This window comes from Triplophysa dalaica, chromosome 25 (genome assembly GCF_015846415.1).
Source record: "Triplophysa dalaica isolate WHDGS20190420 chromosome 25, ASM1584641v1, whole genome shotgun sequence".
NCBI classification, from domain to species: Eukaryota; Metazoa; Chordata; class Actinopteri; order Cypriniformes; family Nemacheilidae; genus Triplophysa; species Triplophysa dalaica.
In genome coordinates this window covers 5131668-5150939 of record NC_079566.1, presented here as the reverse complement: position 1 = coordinate 5150939, position 19272 = coordinate 5131668, and the positions used below count along the sequence as shown (strand labels likewise).

The following is a 19272-nucleotide window of genomic DNA, read 5'->3' as shown; positions in this document are numbered from 1 at the left end:
TTAATGGTGGCTTATGTGCTCCTTTTAAAGTTTGTCGCGGTGTTAGACAAGGGTGTTCTTTGTCAGGGATTTTGTACACACTTGCAATAGAACCACTTTTGAATACTTTTAGGAGAGTTCTGGAAGGGGTGTCATTGCAAAATTGTAAAACTTCTCTCTGCTTGTCTGCTTATGCTGATGACATTGTTTTAATAGTTAATCAGCAGAATGATGTTGATGTATTATTGAAGGTTTTAGATGATTTTAATACAATTTCTTCAGCCAGAATTAATTGGAATAAGAGTGAAGCAGTTATGTTAGGTGAATGGAAAAATAAAGTTATAACTCTCCCTAATGGGTTATCTTGGACAAAAGAAGGTATTAAATATTTGGGAGTATATTTAGGAAACGACACATTTGTTCAGAAAAATTGGGAAGGTACCATTGAAAAGATAAAGAGTCGATTAGAAAAATGGAAATGGCTTGTACCATCTTTATCATACAGAGGGCGGACTTTAATTATTAATAATTTGGTGGCTTCCTCTTTGTGGCACCGTGTGGCTTGTGTTGATCCATCAATCCAGTTACTTGGAAAAATTCAGTCAGTCCTGTTGGACTTTTTTTGGGACAGATTACACTGGGTACCACACAGTGTGTTGTACTTACCAAAAGAGGAAGGAGGCCAAGGACTAATGCATCTACAAAGTAGAATTGCAGCCTTCCGATTACAATTTATACAACGTTTCCTCACCTGTTCAGAAAATTTGACTTGGAAATCTGTTGCATGTGGTATTTTTAAATCTGTTGATGAACTCTGTTTGGACAAGCAACTGTTTTTATTGGATCCTAAAAGAGTCAATACATCAGGACTTCCGATTTTTTATAGAAATCTTTTTAAAGTGTGGGGTCTTTTCAAAGTGAGGAGAACGGAAGCGACAGACTCACTCTTTTGGCTTTTAGAAGAGCCTCTGGTTTATGGTGCTCGCATGGACATTTTAGATACATGTGGAATTTTAAATGATGTTTTTGGTAGGTCTAAGGTCTCAACATTAAGAACTTTAATAAATTTAACTGGCCCAGGTTTTAAAGATGTTGAAAATTTGTCTGTTTCCTTGGGCTTAAGATCAATACGACTTGTGACAAAAGTTCTTGAGAAGTTGCAGTCCTTTTTTTCTGAAAAAGAAAGGAACATGCTTGAAGATTTTTTTACTGAAAAATGTTTGCCTAATGATAAGGATCAATTTCCAATTTTGTTCTTATCTCCAAATCTAGAAGGTTTTTCTGGGATTTTTTTGGAAACTAATCATGTGTCTAATATAAATTTTTATGATGTTAAGGGGAAACAGCTATATAAAGCTTGTGTAAAAGCATTTAACAAAAAAGGTTTACATGGAAGAATTGATACTCCTTGGCGCTCTTTTTTCGTGATTCAAGAGAATGTTAAACCGGAGTGGAGGGCACTCTATAAGCCACCATTAACAAAAAGATGTGGGGATTTGCAGTGGAGAATTATACATGGCATTATTGCTGTAAATTCTTTTGTTTCTCTTTTGAATCCCAATGTTAGTCAACAATGTTTGTTTTGTCTCCAAAGAGAAACACTTTTTCATGCTTTTATGCAGTGTTCAAGACTTAGGCCTTTATTTGATGTTTTAAAAAATGTTTTTATTTGTTTTGATGAGGCTTTAACTGAACAAATATTTATTTTTGGTTTTAGATATACAAGAAGCCAACAGTTTAAATGTCAATTGCTTAATTTTATTATAGGGAAAGCGAAAATGGCTATATATATATGAGTAGAAAAGAAAAATTGGATCAGAAGGGCGATCAAAATGTCGTAATGGTTTTTTTGGCAATGATTAAATCAAGAATTCTAATTGATTTTTTGTTTTATAAGGCTACAAATTGTTTATTAGCTTTTGAAAATATTTGGTGCTACAGAGGAGTTTTATGCTCTGTGTTTGAAAATGAAATATTTTTTTCCTTTTCATTTTTATAAATCACAATGCAAGATCTGTCTCTTGGATTGCTCTGGTAATGGTTTTATGGTTTTAATTGTATTGTAATTAAAGTTTTTTAAAAATCAAAAAAAAAAATCTCCTCTCCAGCTATAGCTGGTGTGTGGTGAACGCACTGTGGCTGCCGTCGCATCATCCAAGTGGAAGCTGCACACTGGTGGTGGTTGAGCAGAGACCCCCTCATATTGTAAAGTGCTTTGGTTGTACAGCAATGCACTATATAAATACCTCATTCATCTCTCTAAAAGGTTCAGGAGAATGAGAAAAATATAAGGACTCCAAGTCTACTGATCTATACATTTCTTTTAAATGTGAAGTAGGAATTATAAATAAAGTACATCATATAAATCATTTACGCAGTAGATTTGCAATAGAATCTCATTTAGTGTATAATCTTTTCATCTCTTTTTAAAATTGTATCTTCAGTAGTTGCAATAATAATCGTCTTGCGGACGAAAGTTTCACATTTTGACCTTCTGAAACTTCGGAAGAAGAGGCAAGGCTATACATTCACACAGACATGCTCAAATCCCCCCATCATCAGGGAGTTCTTCTTTAAGAATGGGTTTTCCAGAGCCCCAGGTGCTTTCCCTATTTGAAACCTGAACGCTCTCTCTAAATCTTGTCACACAGCCAGAAAGAGAGAGAGAGTCTGCACTCAAAATTCACTCGGCACAACCAGCTAACTGCAGAGGGAAAAAGACCTGCATTTTCCTGAATAAATGCTTTTCTACACTCACTTTCGTTGAGATAAAGTTTAATGTAAAGTCGTGTCAGTGGGGTAGGGATGTGTGATAGCGGCAGATGGTCCCTAAATTGTTTGGCCCCCTCTGTGTTGGTCAAGCTCAGACTAGGCTTGTAATAGAACTGTCTACTTCTTGCTCTCCTTTATCTTGTTTTTCAACTCACCTGAGAGAGAGAAAATGAATTGGGGTCTGTTTGTTTGGGTTTGTTTACACTGATCTTTGTATTTGTATCCCTGAAGAAGTGCAGAGTGGTTTGTCATAAAGCAGAATAAATCCTCATCATTGCTTTTGTTTGGATTTTCAGTAATACTATAAACACATCCTTAAAAAAATGAATTGTGAAATTACATCAGAGCCAAAATTGCATAGGATATCATGGCTTGTTTTCAGATACTTTTTTTATTTATTTCTTTGTAGCTTATTGGATTAATGCTTAAAACAAGAAAGAAAAAATCGAATTGCTGTTTTAAGGATGTTACAAGACAACATAGACTGATTAAGAACATGATGTTCGTACTTTGTATGTGACTCAAATAACTCAAAAGAAAACCATTTGGAGTTTTTGTTTGATCAACACAAAGACTTTTTGGCAGAGATGTAAACCTCACCCTGTCAAAACAAGTTTCATCCTGTAGGAGAACTGTCTTTCTCTTCTTTCCAGGTTCCTAATGTTTCCTTCGTTTTTTTCTTGTCTAGGGGCTAACCTTGAATTTTCAGTACCTGTCAAGTCACTGTTTCAGAAACAAACATGCTACACACATTATTTTGGATGTGGTGTATGCGTGAAAACAGTAAACTCAGTAAGCTCTGTTGTATAAACCTCTTGGGATGACATAAACAGCGCTGGTTTAATGCTGGTCCAGAAGAACGTTTGACAAAAGTACAATCAAGAGAATATTTATAACCAATTTAAAAGCTTTTTTTTAAAAATCTATTTAAAATCAGGTTATTAAGATTTAATTATATATGGAAGATTCAAAAACATACTTCTAAGTAATAAAAATTGAAACCGGAAGTACTTCTAGACCAGTGTTTAGACCACTTGCAAAGTGGTCTATACGGCTCATTTGGTCAAATTTAGTCCAGAAGCAAGTTTGCAAACCGTTCACAGTAAACGTACTCTAAAGCAAAAAGAATATAGTGGTAGTATCATCCAAACTTAGTCTGTTATAGATTCAAGATGGTAAGCACATTCCTGGTGTTTACATGCCCTTGACCTACCAAGAGGCTGACAAACTGTTATCTGAAAATGAATGTTGAGAATGAGTTTGGCTGAGCTGTATTTCCTTCCAGCATTAGTGTCAGGGGTTATACCTCCTTCTGTATCCAGACTACCATTAATACAGAGATACTCCCACTGCTCCCAGCGTTCACACACTGATTCTTTACTTTGCTTTATGTGTGTGGACGTGCATTTCTTTGTTTGTATGTGCGCTGTAGTCTAACCAAACATTTTTCTCCTCAGTCAAGTGTTTCCTCATGGACTCCCGGCGGAGCTCACCCTGGTATTCACCCTTCTGCTGAAGAAGAAAAGTCTGAATGATAACATTTACCTTTTCCAGATATCAGACGAGCAAGGTTATCCTCAGGTGCGCCCACTTTCATCTCAATCTATTCTGTGGATTAGCCATTTTCAGACATTACTTGTATTTATGACCTTTGCGACCTACAATGCACTGTGTAGTCTTCTGTATCCTTCTTTATCCTAATGTTTTGTTATCTGTCTGTTATTTTTCATGTTATAATCCTCATCTTAACATGCATGGGCAAGTTAGGCATGCGTTAGTTGAGTTTGACAAATTGCATAAACATTGTTGCTTTATGGTGCAATCAAACTATTGCATTCTGTCTCTTTAAGCATCCAAGATAGTCTGACATGCCAACATTGGCTCAACCCATACTGTCTGTTTTGTTGACCTATAAAAATGATAAAGAAAGTTTTCTTGAAAAATGTTTGAAAACATCCGTTTTGGTGATGCTAGGGTGCAGAGCATCAAGCTAGCGTTGCTATGCTAATGCAAGGTCCATAATTAACATTCGTTAACGCTAAATAAGGATAAGCTACAAAAATATAAACGTGCAAATAACATTCAGTCATAATCAATTTCATGTTTTCATCCATGAAATACTAGAGAGACTTCTTGTTAGAAGAATATCGTAGACGTTCCGTTCTTTATCAAAAGAGAAGTTTGTACTGGAGCTTCAAAATGACAAATAGCAACATAAGAGTATGATAAAAGTGGCCTATATGATTCATGCTCTATTTTTCCCGTCTTATGAAGCCATACAATAGCCTTGTGTGACAAACCAACTAAAATCTGAGGCATTATTCAGTTGCACTCATTTGTAGATTTTAAATCAAATACGACAAGCCACTTCACAACATTCACGGGAGGAAAACAGCTAAATAATTCCTTTGTCAAATATTTACTTATTTTAAAAAATACAAAAAAAGTTTTATGGCCGGTAAGAAATATTTATGGCCAATAAATTTTCTCCTTCTGTTGACAGATGCTGCCGAATGTTAATTCTGTACCCTGTGCTGCAACTGTGGCATAATAACACTTTCGATATAAAACTGTCAACTCTCTATGTACCTATTTATCTCACTCCTTTAGTTCTCACTAGACTGGAATGGGCCAGATGGCAACCTGGCACTGCGGGCGAGAGGGGCTGACCCCGAAGGGACCATGGTGGGTTGTGTATTCGAAGGGGATGGTGTGGAATCCCTGATGGACATGCGCTGGCATAAAGTGGCTCTGAGTCTGCAGAGAGATGCTGCCTCACTGCATGTGGACTGCAGTTCCATTGAGACCAAGCCCCTGGAGCTCCGTGGCCCGGTGACCAACAATGGACACACGTTGTTGGGTATGAGGGCTACTGACGCCGCCCCTGTGGAGGTAAGAAACTGTGAGATGGTGTCCTGAAAAAGTGATTACCTGTAAGGGGTATCTGTATCCAAGGGAATATTGTAGCAGGTAACAGGGGGACTAGAAATAATTTTGAAGTAATATATAGTTGCTGTCCTCCCGAAACCTCATATGTCCAAATTAGTTTTTGTTTTTTTTCAGAAAAAGGAAAAAAGCACGGTAGTTTTAAAATGATTTAAAACTGTGTCGTCAAAGTTGACAACCCATTTTTAATACTTTTAGATATTTGCAAAGTCCATTGACAAATATGGAGACTAATAATAATTATTTAAAGGAACAACATTGGGTTTTTAGGAGGATCTATTGAAAGAAATGGAATATAATATACAAAACTATTTCTTCAGAGGTTTATAAAGACTTTACATAACGAACCGTTATGTTTCTAATACCTTAGAATAAGCTGTTTATATATACAAACATATACAGAGCGGGCTTACATACATTGAATTTGCCGCCATGTTTTGTACGCCAGCCCTAAACAGACAAACAACTCTACGACGCACGTTTCCTCTCCCCTGCGGTATAGTGGTGTACGGATCGTACACTACGGTTCGGAATGTATATTTGACCCACGGATTAAAAGTAATTTTATTCATCATTGAGTAAGAGAGTAAAACGCGCTCTTGCTACAGTTTTAGCGCTCTCACTCTCTCCAGTATCTGGACGAGTACAATATTAAAGCGGTTCCAGATAAAAAATGAAACTCAGAACTTCTCTGTCTCACAGCTAATATTAGATCCAAAACAACAACATATCAGAAAAACCAATGTTACTCACATACTGATCCGAATCAAAGCAACCTCCTCGGGGGTGATTTTAAGACGATCTTTCCCTCCAACGACTCTCTGCTGGAAAGTATCTCCATAGATATCTATGAGTATCTCTGCTAAAAGCCTTTGTACCGCGGGTCCTAACGCGTCTCTGCTGGAAAGACTTTATAATATTAACACAGGTCCTAGCTCCTGTCTGACTTTTATACTTCTTTTATACATAAAATCCACAGACCTTTTATTTTCTGTAATAAATAAGACATCACTCTTTCTACAGTCTTTCTAATGCCCGTAAGATCTCTTCCCTGCGTCAACATGAGAACGACAACTTTTTGTACCACGGTGGCCACGGTCGTGTTTGGACCGAGCGGCAATCTCGGATCTCTCTCGTGAAGCCAACACGGAAGTGACTTTAATTCCAATTTATCGACTTGCCGCTACAGACTGGCTCCAAAAGAGAGCAGAATCTCATTGAGCTCCGTGTTAAAATGGGAACTTCACAGCAGGAAAAAAAACGTTTACAGCCTGTAACAAAAAATTATTTTGGTCTAGATATCTAATTTTACCCTTCTTGACAACTGTGAGGAGGGTGAATTTTTTCTCACCCGTTTAACTCATATTAATCCTTAAAATTCTGCAAATGAGGTGCGTGGCCAGAAGAGTGACAAGTGGTTTCAGCAAACCAGGCGCCTCAGCTCTAACCACGTACTGACTTATTGCCCATTTTTGATTATCCGGGAGCCAAGATGGCGACGAGCACCTCCGCCTACTTTTTTAGGCTTCATTTTTACTCTACACAAACCTACGGATGACGTCAATGACACTACGTCCATATTTTATACAGTCTATTGTTTGGACTGAGCGATTCGCTGCAAATCTATAATACAACACTAGTGGCAGCTGTAAACCAAAAACAGCTCCTTTAATGCAAAAAATAACAATCACAAAATATGGAGATACAAGATATTACAAGGATAACAGCGATATGTTATAATTTAAAAGTTTGGTCAGTGTGGATCAACTTCTGCTGAATGCATATAGACATGCTTAACAATGGTGCACTGACAATATCTTTTTTTTCGCACTCTTTATTAGACATCATCAAAAAATTACAGGAAATGTATATGTTAAAAAAAAGGGAACATACAGGGAATATGTTTGTAAAAAAAATCTCATTATAGCCTTTGTTATAATATTAACAATAATAATGCCTTGTGATTTCAGTACAGTTTGAGCTAAAAGGAACACAACGCAGGTTTGTTGTCAATTAAGAGGTCCTTTACCTAAGTTTTGATAGAGCTGTGGGGATACACGAGGCAAAAACAATAGGGCTGTACAGCTATAAACGATTGAGAGATAACAGCAGGCTGTATTGTGAGCCCTGTGCAATACAAAGGATAAGGCTCGGGGTACCATAGATGTCAATTAGATGAATGGCTGCTAAAGCTTTCAACTCCCCTGATAATTGAACGCGACACTACTAATGCAGGAGTCGGAAGTAGATGTCTCCAATAAGCTGGCTTTCCCGCAGGTTTCGCCCAGGGCGTCCTGTCTCTAGGGGAAGTTTGCAAGTGAATGTATCAGGATGTGTGAGAGACAGGAAGACCACGGGCACTTTTCTTTGCGGCTAAAGATATTGAGCGCTCTCACTTCGAAGATGATGAAAAATTCAGGCCGTACCAGCAAAAGAGGGCTTCATTCTACATAAACTAATTACAACTTTAATCCGCCCCCTAAGCGAAGTGATCAATCAGGTGGTCACATATAAAACAGAAAGCATTTATGAAGTCTATTTGCTCAGTTGTCTTGGGAAGGTCACACTTGTGCTTTGTTCACCCATTTTGATTTTACTGATGCGAATATCCATAGATCGCGCTGTTCTGCTTGACTTGATTGTAATCCATTTCTCTTTTCCCTCAGATTGACGTTCAGCAGGTGACGGTGTACTGTGACCCCTCTCTGGCCATTCAGGAGGCCTGCTGTGAGATACCAGGTGCTCGGGTAAGAAAGTCCTTTGACAAATTTTGACCGGTTACTTTAACGGCGGCACTAAATGATCAACATAAAGGCAATTATTACGTTTTGTTAAGGAAATGCATTCTTTTTACAAGATCACGGTTATAGTTACTTGATAAAGTCATTTGATAAAGACCCTTTAACAGCTCATTTTCCATCGGGATGACTGCGGTGATGGAGCCACGTTTGACTCATCGATGTGGGAGTACTGCCATATTTGAGGATTTGGTATTTCTTCTCTCCCAATTGATCAGAGCTTTGGCAAGTCTTGCTGGAAAAGGCTCACGGGAATGCGTAAATCACACGTTTCGCGAATACTTCAGCATGTATAAAAAGCATACAGCCTCCCACGGCTCGGAATAGTACAAAATTAGAGATCATGAATTGTCACCTGTAAAATATATTGTGACATTGAAAGGTCACTAGGGACTAGGTACTACTCTTTGGTGGTGGATGGAATTTGATGCGTTTTCGGATCTAAGTATTTCTTGAAATTCTGATACAGCCAAGAACTATTAAATGTCATTAGTTGCATGCCAGATGGTGTTTGTAGTTTTTCTGTAAATGATTATTCCCTTTACACCTCAAGTGCCTGTTTGTAAAGAGAGATGTGAATAACATTAAAGCAATGTCACAGATGCAGGAAGCTCTTTGTTGTATTTGTAAACCAGCACATCTCCATATGATGTTGTTTTGGGACGGGTGCTCAAGGCTCCCTGCGAGCGGTGTTTAAAATGGAAACAAGGGCAACAATTTCCCCTGAACTTTCAATCGCGGATGCTTGCGGAGTCAGCGATTAAATCTCGGAGAAGCGAAGCTATGCTTCAAGTTAGCGCTCGGACAGTTGCAATCTTTAAAGGTCACATGCGTTGAAAGTATACATCAAACTTGGAAGTATGGTTATTATGGTAGGGTGGGTTTAATAGACTCCCCACTCTGCTGTCTACACTCAGCAGGGGGGATTTTTGGCATTAGATCTGTTTGACCTGTGACCTTTGACTTTCTGTAGTGTCCGCCGGATGCTCCCAAGAGTCGGCGAGCTGCTGAGAACCAGGTGGAGTTTCCTTTTGCAGAGGTAAATGTTATTTTTTGATATCGCAAAAACTAACTCTAATGTCATATCAAACATTTCGTCGTTGTAGTGGTCTTTCGAAACCTTGCATGTCCAAATTCGCTGTTTTTCAAAAAACACTGTAGGCCTACTTTTTAAAGTAAATATAGTAAATACTGTGTTGTCAGAGTTAACAAACACATTTTAATACTTTTTATCGGTTTGATATTTGCAAAAACCTACAAAGGATGATCGATAATAATGATGATCATAAAATGAAAATTACAAAGTATGGAAAGAGAAAGTACTTTCTTAAAATCAATGCATAAACTAAAATCTTTGTAGCAACTATGAGCACTCAATCTGAACATTAAAGGTGTGAAAACCCTTAAAAATGGTTTATAAGTAACTGGAAAAGTGTTTTTGTGTTTCTCAAGTTGTTGTTGCCTGTGTTTGAAGACCCAGTTCTGCTTCCTCTCAGTACAGGCAAATAAAATCTGTTGTGAATCCATTATGTGTACATCCAGTACAAAATGTGCAGAATAGAGAGAGCTCCTGTGCTTCCAAATGTGATCTTGCTAAAATAGGTTTGTCGTGGCCTTTAGGGGAAGATACACTAATAATAGACAAATGTACAAACCTGCAAGTCTTTTTGTTCCTCACCTGTTAGAGCATATGAATGATGCATCCCTGCAGCGTCGTGGCACAGTAATAGATGAAGAGATGAGATGAAGATATGATGTAGTCTAATAAATATTCCCAATACTGATATATTCAACATAAAATGACAGTGTTAGCGGCCATTAAGCATCCTGCTAGCAGACAGTTGAATGAGTTCCTCGGCAGAAACCGGAATTGAACGTAAATTCTTATGAACAATGCCCACTGGGCTGTGGCAGAATTGGAAGTGCTGAAATCATTCTCTGTCTGCATCGGCCTTTTATTTTATGTTTTGCATTTGCTTATTCTGTTCTTATCTGTGCTTGTGTGTTCTTGCATTTGTCTTTTTGCTTGTAATTTTGCATGTTCAATGCTTTTTTGCTTCACTGATCTTGTGACGAACTCCTTGAAGACACAGTTCACCAAAAAATGATAATCCTGTTGTAACTAGAAATCTAGATATGTTTTGAACACACACGGTATTTTGTGTCCTTTATGGAACTACAGCAATTGTCTTCTTTTATTGTTGTGTTTCTAATGCATCTCAACATCTTTATGATTTTCTTTATCTTTATGTTCCTGATTTTTAAGTCTCTGCCTTTCTCAGGAGTAACATCAGTAAGATTTGTTTTAGTGCTTTTACCCATAAAAACCAATTCATCAGCAGTTTCTAGTTGCTAATGAAAACCGTGTAGCTACGTCTATGTGTGGCGTTGTGGGAATGACTTATCCTGAATTATAATTTCTGTTTATGGAACAGAACAGTTGTGATGTTGGTGTGGGCCTGCGGTTTCTCCTGGCAGCAATGAGTCATGATCATTAGTAGCCCTATTAAAAAGCTCCACTGCTGAATGCTTCAGATGGTCTCCAACTGGTCACATATCATCTGCCTGCCACGTATATTGTTTCATTCTTCATATACCGCACATGCAGCATAATCATGTCCAGAGGACCCATAACTCCAGTCAAACACACACAAACAAACCACCACACATGTGCCCTAAAACCAACACTGTATTAGCAATTCATCACAGATTTTGATTTTAAAACTGGCTCATTTGCTTCAATCCGCTGAAGTGGTTGATAAAACTGGTCTGTTTGATTTGGATTGGAGGTTGGAGATTGGTCTGGACGTTGTCCCATCACTGTGCGAGAAAAATGTAACACACACACACACACATATTTTTGTACTGGAAGAGGAATGAGCTCAAAAAGGATTCATTAGAAGTCACTTTGCTTTCATGCCACTTCCTAACTCAGTAATTTTTCCCTTCTGTAAATCTCAACTGCGCTGACAATGTTTGACCATGTCAACCAAACTGAGCAATTTTATGGAATTTCTGAATAGAAAACCGTAATGCAATACCATTTAGCAACTTGCCATTCAAGCAGTAAGTCATTGTCATACTGTGGATAAATAGATTTTTTACACTCTGCTTTGTGTTATTCACATTACCTATGGAAAAATCTGTATAATACATACCCACTGATATGATAAATCAGCCACTGCATTGTCATTGGTAAATACAGACAGATGGTCTTTTTTAGCCAAATGGGGCTTTTGCGCTGCCGCAAGCTGTTAGTAAATGTCAAAAACAAACAAATCAAATCTTTTCATGTGTTTGTAAAATAATAATTTTTTTTATAAAAATTTAATAAAAAGTTTTAATAAAGACGTTTATTTCAGTATTTAAAGTCCTTTTTATTAGGAATGAGAATGGATACTGCATCTCGAAACCATATAAAGTGTCATTTACAGCGATTTACATGCATTTCCTATTTTTCTACTACTTTAATGCTCCTAATTTCATAATTAGATTTTGAGACTTTAGCCTGGATTTCACAGACAGGGTCACACATTGAGATAAGGGATATTAATAGTATTCATTATAATACTTATTATACTTTTTTGTGGGCTGTTTATGAAACGTAGCAATCTGCTGCATGTTTATCATCGGCGTAATTATTTTACAGCGGCTTCGATCATGTCTAAACCAAACTAAGAAAATGTATATGTTTCAATACAAATGTTTAATAATGCAGATACATAACATTAAATGAACATTAGGACATTGGTGTGCACGAAATTATGCAGTGAATGTATTTGTTTGCACGTTTGGGTTCATTTAAGGGAATCCTTCTATATGCAGTCTAAACCAGACAGCAGCGCAGCTGTGAGCTCGGGTTCTTTTCACCAAATTGCAGATGGTCTTCCTGCCCGCTTTTTATTTATTTCCCTGTTCGAGATGCAACGTACATGCGCAGACAGGCAGACAAATCCCCCCACACATGCTCTCATGTTTGCCCCTGACCCAGGTTACTGTCTTGTAGCATAGCAGTCTGTGTTTTACGACAGACTGTAATGAGTTCAGGCTGTGTTTGCGGCTGATAGCCTCCTTCAGCATTAACCCCTTTCTCACATGCAAATCCAGGATCCATCCTCCAATAAAGTCGCATAAATGCCCAGCATTCTTCTGTCATTACATTTTTTGTGTTGAGCTTATCAGCAATTCATGAGTTGAGAGCTGCACAGTCGCAGCTAAACAAAGCTTATTGCATTATTCATGTACACATTCCGCCAGGGTTTGGGAACAGGTCATCATAACTCTCCTCTGTCCCATACTGCCCTGTAGCTGTATGCACAACATGTTCATTTCATGTTCTCGGTGCATCTCTGTATGTATTGTTTGTGTGTGTACAGTATGTGCTCCAAGTAATTTCTAAACTGGATCTCAGGGCATGACTGGAGATACAGAGCACGTTTTCTGTATACTTCTGAATTCTCTTCGACCATCCAGACTCCTTTTATGCTGTGTTTGCTCTCCAAGCTCGGACATCACTCAAGGATTTATTTTCACATCTGCTGCACAAACACATATTTTGTTTTTCTTTCCTTCTCTGATGTTCTCTTTCAAATGGTCCCTTCTCATTGCACTTCCCCCTCTCTCTTTCTACTGCCAGGTCTCCTCCCCATTTGCTTTTGCAAAAGTCTCTCACATTCACAGTTGATCATGCTGATGAAACTCACTGTAACGGTTTTATGACAATGCACACATCTATACAAAGCAAACACTGGAATGCATCACGATCATCCCGGCAGAGCATTTTCAGATAATACTGTGGAATGAGAGATAGTGTGCAGAATTGATATCCCCTTATGTAAATGACTGTTTCATAGCATAGCTGTTAAGATTAAACAATGCTCACGGTGGATGAAGTTTGTTTGCCCAGTAGGCAGTGATGGGCATCTTGGCATATTGCGTATGAGAACAATCAACACATGAGGTTACTGACTGTATCTCAGCATTTTTCTTTATACAAAATCTACATCTCACCTACTGTCTGTTTCTTTTTTTTAACGCCCTACAGGCGATCCTTGGATCCAAGGAACTGGCAGAAAAAGTAAGTTGTTTAAAATAAGTAGAGAGAAAAATCAGTTTTTATGTCGTAAAACAGCCAGCAGACAGGCCCGAATTTTGAAGCTTCACACTGAAAAAGAAGCAAGACCCTACAGGCTCCATCCAATAGCTTTATTAATTCATCATGCTGAGTTGCTGTGGGAAGAACATTGACATGAACCCTGACAATATAGTTACAATAGGTAGTTTACTTCTGATAGCAGAGCGTTTTGTGTGTTATTGTACTGCCTGGTTCTGGAGGGACCTGATTTAAATAAAGGCAAAACCGATGTCCCTCCCCTAACCCCGTCCTACACCCAATGTCACTGACGCAAAATAATGCTGTGATCCATACACCTCGGATTTCTCACTTCAAATGAAAATACCGTCTGGATTTAATAACATTAAAAGTATTATTTAAGAGCGCCGTTCTAGTAATTATTTCCGGGTTGAGGTGGGAAATATCCTAAATTTGATTTGTCTGAAACGCAGCACAAATTCATACGATTTAGCCACCTAGATAGTTACGAATTCTGTGAGATTTGTTTGTGATGGAAAGGTTTTTTTTCATAACTAAATATATGTGCATACCTCCAGAAAACATGAGGTCAAAACCCAATCCTTCAAAGTCACTGAATGCACGTTTTGATCAGGTTTACTCCATCCAGCATGGACCAGAACTATTATTTAAGATTTATGTTGTGTGATTCCACTGTTTGGGTTTTCATGATGGTCGAGCTGGTATCACCTGGTAGGGTCACCAGCATTTGAGTATACTTTCTTACAAGAATATTCTCGAATCATATAAATCTATTAACTTCTGTGAACAGAATAAGTAAGAAACGAATCCAATGAGTTGATTTTCTTTAAGTTGCTCGGCTCTGGAAAATATGAATCAGCCCAGCGCACCAGCCAACCGTCCCCACGGCACAGAACGGGCCCCTTCCTCCCTCTTACCTCACCAAATCAATGAGCCTTAACCGACTGTTTGCTATAAGCAGGACTCACTGACACTGCGGGTGGTAGATTTTGTTTTAATTGAGCTCTTCCGCTAAAAACTAACAGCTATTTATAAGTTATTTCGCTACGCATGTACCCCTCCTATGTAGTTGTACAGCTGCCATCGGAGGACATTGCCGCAAGGATTCTTCTGTTCCTATTGATCTTTGTCTCCCGTGAGAGCGGAGAGAAAATGACGCGCCGTCGTGCACGCGCCCCTGGTCCTGCATTCCTATACAGTTCAACTTTATGTTTCACTGCCACCCACAGGCCAACTGAAGTAACAGGAACAATGGCAAAGCTTGTTTCTTATAATCTCCCACCTGCACGGTTGGAGATGCAGTACATTATCTAAAAAATCACGCATGCAGCTAAAGAAAAAATAAAGCTGGAACCTGTAACAACAGGTGTTTTATTATTTATCTATTATTTATTTTTCCCAGTGTGCAGGCTGTGTATTGCTCATTGGGGAACCGAATGTGGGTATACACGTTCACTATATGTCATACAGAATATGCAGCATGCCGGTATTATGCATGTTTTGCATGCATGTGTGCGTATGTGTGATACGTTCACTATTATCTGCCATTGGAAAGGGAACATTTATCACAACTCTGGGCAAGATTCCACGACACCTCAAGAATGTTAAAATGGTTGGCAAGATTCTGCCCTGCTTTTGAAGTGTCTGAAAAACAATAGCTGGTCTATAAACTACAGCTTCCCATGCACTCGCAAACCCAGATTCACTATAATGCACCAGTGCTTTTAATGCATTGTGTCCAGATTTACAGTAGTAGCGACCAGATGTTTTCTGCACGGTGCCCTGAAATGACCCATGCTTCAACCACGTCATGTTGCTTCACTTGTCACACGCTGTGTTACAGTTTTGCATGTACAAATGTTTATAAATTTCTCATCCCAGTAAGCACACAGATTTTCTTTGCTTTTGGCACCGCCGAATATGTGAAAAGAGACAAGCGTGAATTCCCGTGCCAGTTTATGTTGGTTTAATACTGATGTTACTTTGTTGTTTACCTTAAATAAATTGTTTATTGTATTGCAGGTGAACCAGAAGGGTAATGGAGGTCAGAAAGGCCACAAAGGAGATAAAGGAGATCGGGTAAGACACTGGAAGAGTTTGAGATTAATCTTAAACATTGTATCATGTCACTCTAAATATACATATGTATATCAAATGAAGGGACGCAAATGTTTGTGTGCGAAATGTGATAACACCTCCCACTCTCTGTCCAGGCATGCTGGGAATAAATGATTGCAGCGCCGTTTATTTTGGCATATTTTACAAATGCCTCATTAGGAATTAGATTCTGTGCCAGTGATTTTGCTCGGCCAACTATGCTTAACTTTCATTATTATTGGCATCATCTCTTGGTATATTAATAACATTCATAAATTACTCTTCATAATGAAGATCTTAGGAAGTTTCCAGGAAGGAGGCTGACAGGTGACATTTAAAAGTGTGTAATCTATGTTCCTCGAATCAGAGTTTGGGATGCTGATTTATTTTGTGGTTTAGTGTTCCCTTAAATGTCCTCCTTAGCATATTGAATTGTTTGATTCTGCAGGGTTTGGACTGCACTGAGGCTGGTGTTCCTGGACGAGTAAGTGGACGAGATTTTAAAAATATATATATTTTGAGCATTGAATATCATTGGTTATTAAAGTTATGAATGAACAGTCTTGTTTTGTTCACTGTGCACTTTACAGTGGGGTCCAAAATATGCGACCTAGTGAAAATGCTTTTATTTAAAAAAAAAAATGAATCTGATTAATATTTTCCCGTGACCTTAAAGAAATAGTTCACCTTCAAAATGTAAATTCTGTCATAATTTACTCACCCTGTTGTCGTTTTCAACCTGTGTGATCTTCTTTTCACAAGAAGATATTTTGAAACATGTCGGTTACAAAAAACAAATGTTGGTTTCCAACATTCTTCATAATATCTTCTTTTGTGTTTTGTAGAAGAAAGAAAGTCATACAGGTTTGAAATGAGACGAGGGCATGTGGATTATGACAGAATTTTCATTTTGAAGGTCAACTATTCATTTAAGACAACTAGTATTTATTATATTTAGTATAACTTGCTTGCAAGTAGCAAATCATAGTAACGTATAACATATTACTGTACATAAAGTGATATAAATAAAACCTATTGGTATTGAATGCAATGATAGAGCTCTTCACTTTGCTCTGCTTATACTATCAAATTCAGCTAGCACAGTTGAACCCCACTAAAGGATTTCTTTCAATGTAGGTTTAAAGCAACACTTTGTAGTTTTTCGACCTTAAAATAATGTCTTGTAAATTATTTCAGTAGTAGAACAACTCTTAACCGCATACATTTTACTGCCGCTGCTACCTAAGCAGCCTCCTAGAGGCTAAACGATACTCTTTAAATTCTATGTTCTTGTCAGTACACACAGCCCCGCCCATCCCATGCCTGCGGAAGAGTGTGATATGGTTTCCAAAACGACGTTTCTGCATTTGCCGGTTCCATCAGCTTAGTAAACGATTCACATGTATTGCGCTACCCACGGGGAAGCTTATACAGCGACATCATTAACAAAACTGGTGACAGACAATTGCGCTTATCAACCACATGGGGGAGCCGAGAGCAAAAGTTCTATAGTGCTGCTAAATTACAGTGACTTTTAATGTGGTCTCAGACATTTGGACCACTTTATATGACATTTAACTTGGGTGACATGCTGTATCTCTATCTTTAGTGCTCTGAGGGCTCTAAGGGCCAGAAAGGAGATAAAGGCGAATCGGTAAGTGTGTGTGCCATGTAGAGAGTTTGAATCGATTGCATTTTTGTTCAGTAGACTTCACTAAAGCAAGGGGGATTTCTTGATACTGCTTCTGGCTATTGATTCAACCATTCTTCTCTTGGCAGGGTCTGCCCGCCAATTGGGGGGAAGCTATAGGTGTGAAGGTACAGGAAGTTAGCACCATTGGGCACAATTATATACAGGGCTGGAAATGACGGGAGCTTGTGAATTTTAAGTGGGATGGAGTTCACTTTTTTAAAGGATTTACATCTTTTATTAATCTCATAGTTTTGAATTATTTAAATTTCATACTTCAAAATAGTGGTTTAAAAATAGAAACTATGTCCCCATAGTGACTTACCCATTTCCACCACTGCTTATATATTTAATAAATTACCAATTGAATGTGTTTAGATTATATATGTCGTGTTTAAGCATCCTGCTAATTTCTCTTTGTTTCTCTCTTATTTTCTCTATCGTCAGGGGGACAAAGGCCAAAGAGGAGAAGTCGGAGCTCCGGGTGCGGCTGGAAGTCCAGGCAGAGATGTAAGCGAGGTGCATCTACTGTGAATCGTGTACATGTTAATGTTTCATCTAGCTTCTTTAAATTGTATATGAATATGCCTCTAAGTCCCTTTCAGAGATCAAAGGCATGTTAATATATCTCACCGTCTCACTGCAGGAGTGAATTCATACAAATGTCTCTTATTTAAGTTTAAAGTGGATGCAAGTGTCTCGTTCTTGTTCCGTTGTTCAAAGTATTGCTGTGCATTCAAAGCGCCCTGCTGCGAATGGCATCGCAAGGCATTATGCCTCTTACCCAGAAGTCTGCCCTGCTTTTTCTTCTCATTAGATATCTTTTTAGGTGTTAAGTCTTCTTAATGCTGGATAGATTACATAAGCCAACAAAGACTCACAAATCAATGCAGCCTCATTGATTCTTTTAAATGGAAGTGGGATCGCGTTAAGCCTAATCTTTTCTATTCGACATACAAACCATGCTAAGGGGATGAGGAATATGCTTTAGCTGGAAAATGCATATCTGGAATTTGCTTTTAAAGTGTTTATCTGCCTAAGCCTCGAGTCACTGGTGAACTGACTGGTTTAATTCTCGCTGTAGGTTTTTTTTGTATCTGTGATAGTCCTTATGCCAGCAGCCTTTGAATGAACTCAAGCTAATGATCCTTTATTGGCTTTGGCTGTTACAGGGTCGAGGTAATCCTTTTTGTGTGGTTGGCCCTAAAGGACAAAAGGTAAAGCTATGTGATCCTCTGTCACTGCACTGGGGACTGGTTTTCTGGGGATATTACATTTCAGTGAATTTTATTTATACTTAACCATGATATAACTCTGAATGAGTGATATCATCATGTACAGTATAGTACTTGTCATAGTGCTGATGTGGTGTTGATTTGTCAGGGTGTTCCGGGTCCAGTTGGACCAGAGGGGCTTGCGGGGGAACCAGGTCCACCAGGGACTCCTGGACTACCTGGAATCGGCAAACCAGGGTTACCTGTGAGAACATTTTTTATCATTTACAATAATAAAGAATAAAAAAATATATATATTTATTCCTCTTTTCCGCATAGTTTAAGGGCTTTACACTGTGATTTTAATATCTTTTTGAGTTTTAACAGTTGGGATGTTTTTTCTGTACTGAAAAGTAAGGTTTGTTGCGTGATAAACCATCAAAAATAGTTTAATTACAAAATAGAGTTATTTAAAGAGTTCAATTACACTATAATATTTTATTTAATGGTAAACAGCAGCCAAAAAAACACTTTGTCTATGAATTTAACTAAAACAAAATTTTTGTTACGGTCAAATTTTGATCTTATTCTGTAAGTGCCTTAACAAACAGTTTTAATCAGGTCTTATCTACTCATATTTGTTATTTGAGTTTTTACTATTAT

General features: G+C 38.1%; 1 protein-coding gene across 6 annotated transcripts in view; it reads left to right on the top strand.

The window, feature by feature from the left end:
• Positions 1-19272, top strand: part of col16a1 (collagen, type XVI, alpha 1) — a 68594-nt gene that overhangs the window by 13941 nt on the left and 35381 nt on the right. For 3 of the 6 annotated variants that reach the window (XM_056741213.1, XM_056741210.1, XM_056741215.1), the window contains 13 exons: positions 4209-4332; positions 5362-5643; positions 8364-8444; positions 9469-9534; positions 13540-13572; positions 15011-15046; positions 15631-15687; positions 16154-16189; positions 17315-17359; positions 17485-17523; positions 17843-17914; positions 18568-18612; positions 18779-18874. In XM_056741213.1, coding sequence (XP_056597191.1) covers positions 4209-4332; positions 5362-5643; positions 8364-8444; positions 9469-9534; positions 13540-13572; positions 15011-15046; positions 15631-15687; positions 16154-16189; positions 17315-17359; positions 17485-17523; positions 17843-17914; positions 18568-18612; positions 18779-18874 — 1012 coding nt within the window. The remainder of the gene's footprint in view (positions 1-4208; positions 4333-5361; positions 5644-8363; positions 8445-9468; positions 9535-13539; positions 13573-15010; positions 15047-15630; positions 15688-16153; positions 16190-17314; positions 17360-17484; positions 17524-17842; positions 17915-18567; positions 18613-18778; positions 18875-19272) is intronic. The other 3 variants (XM_056741211.1, XM_056741212.1, XM_056741214.1) reach the window with 3 other exon arrangements.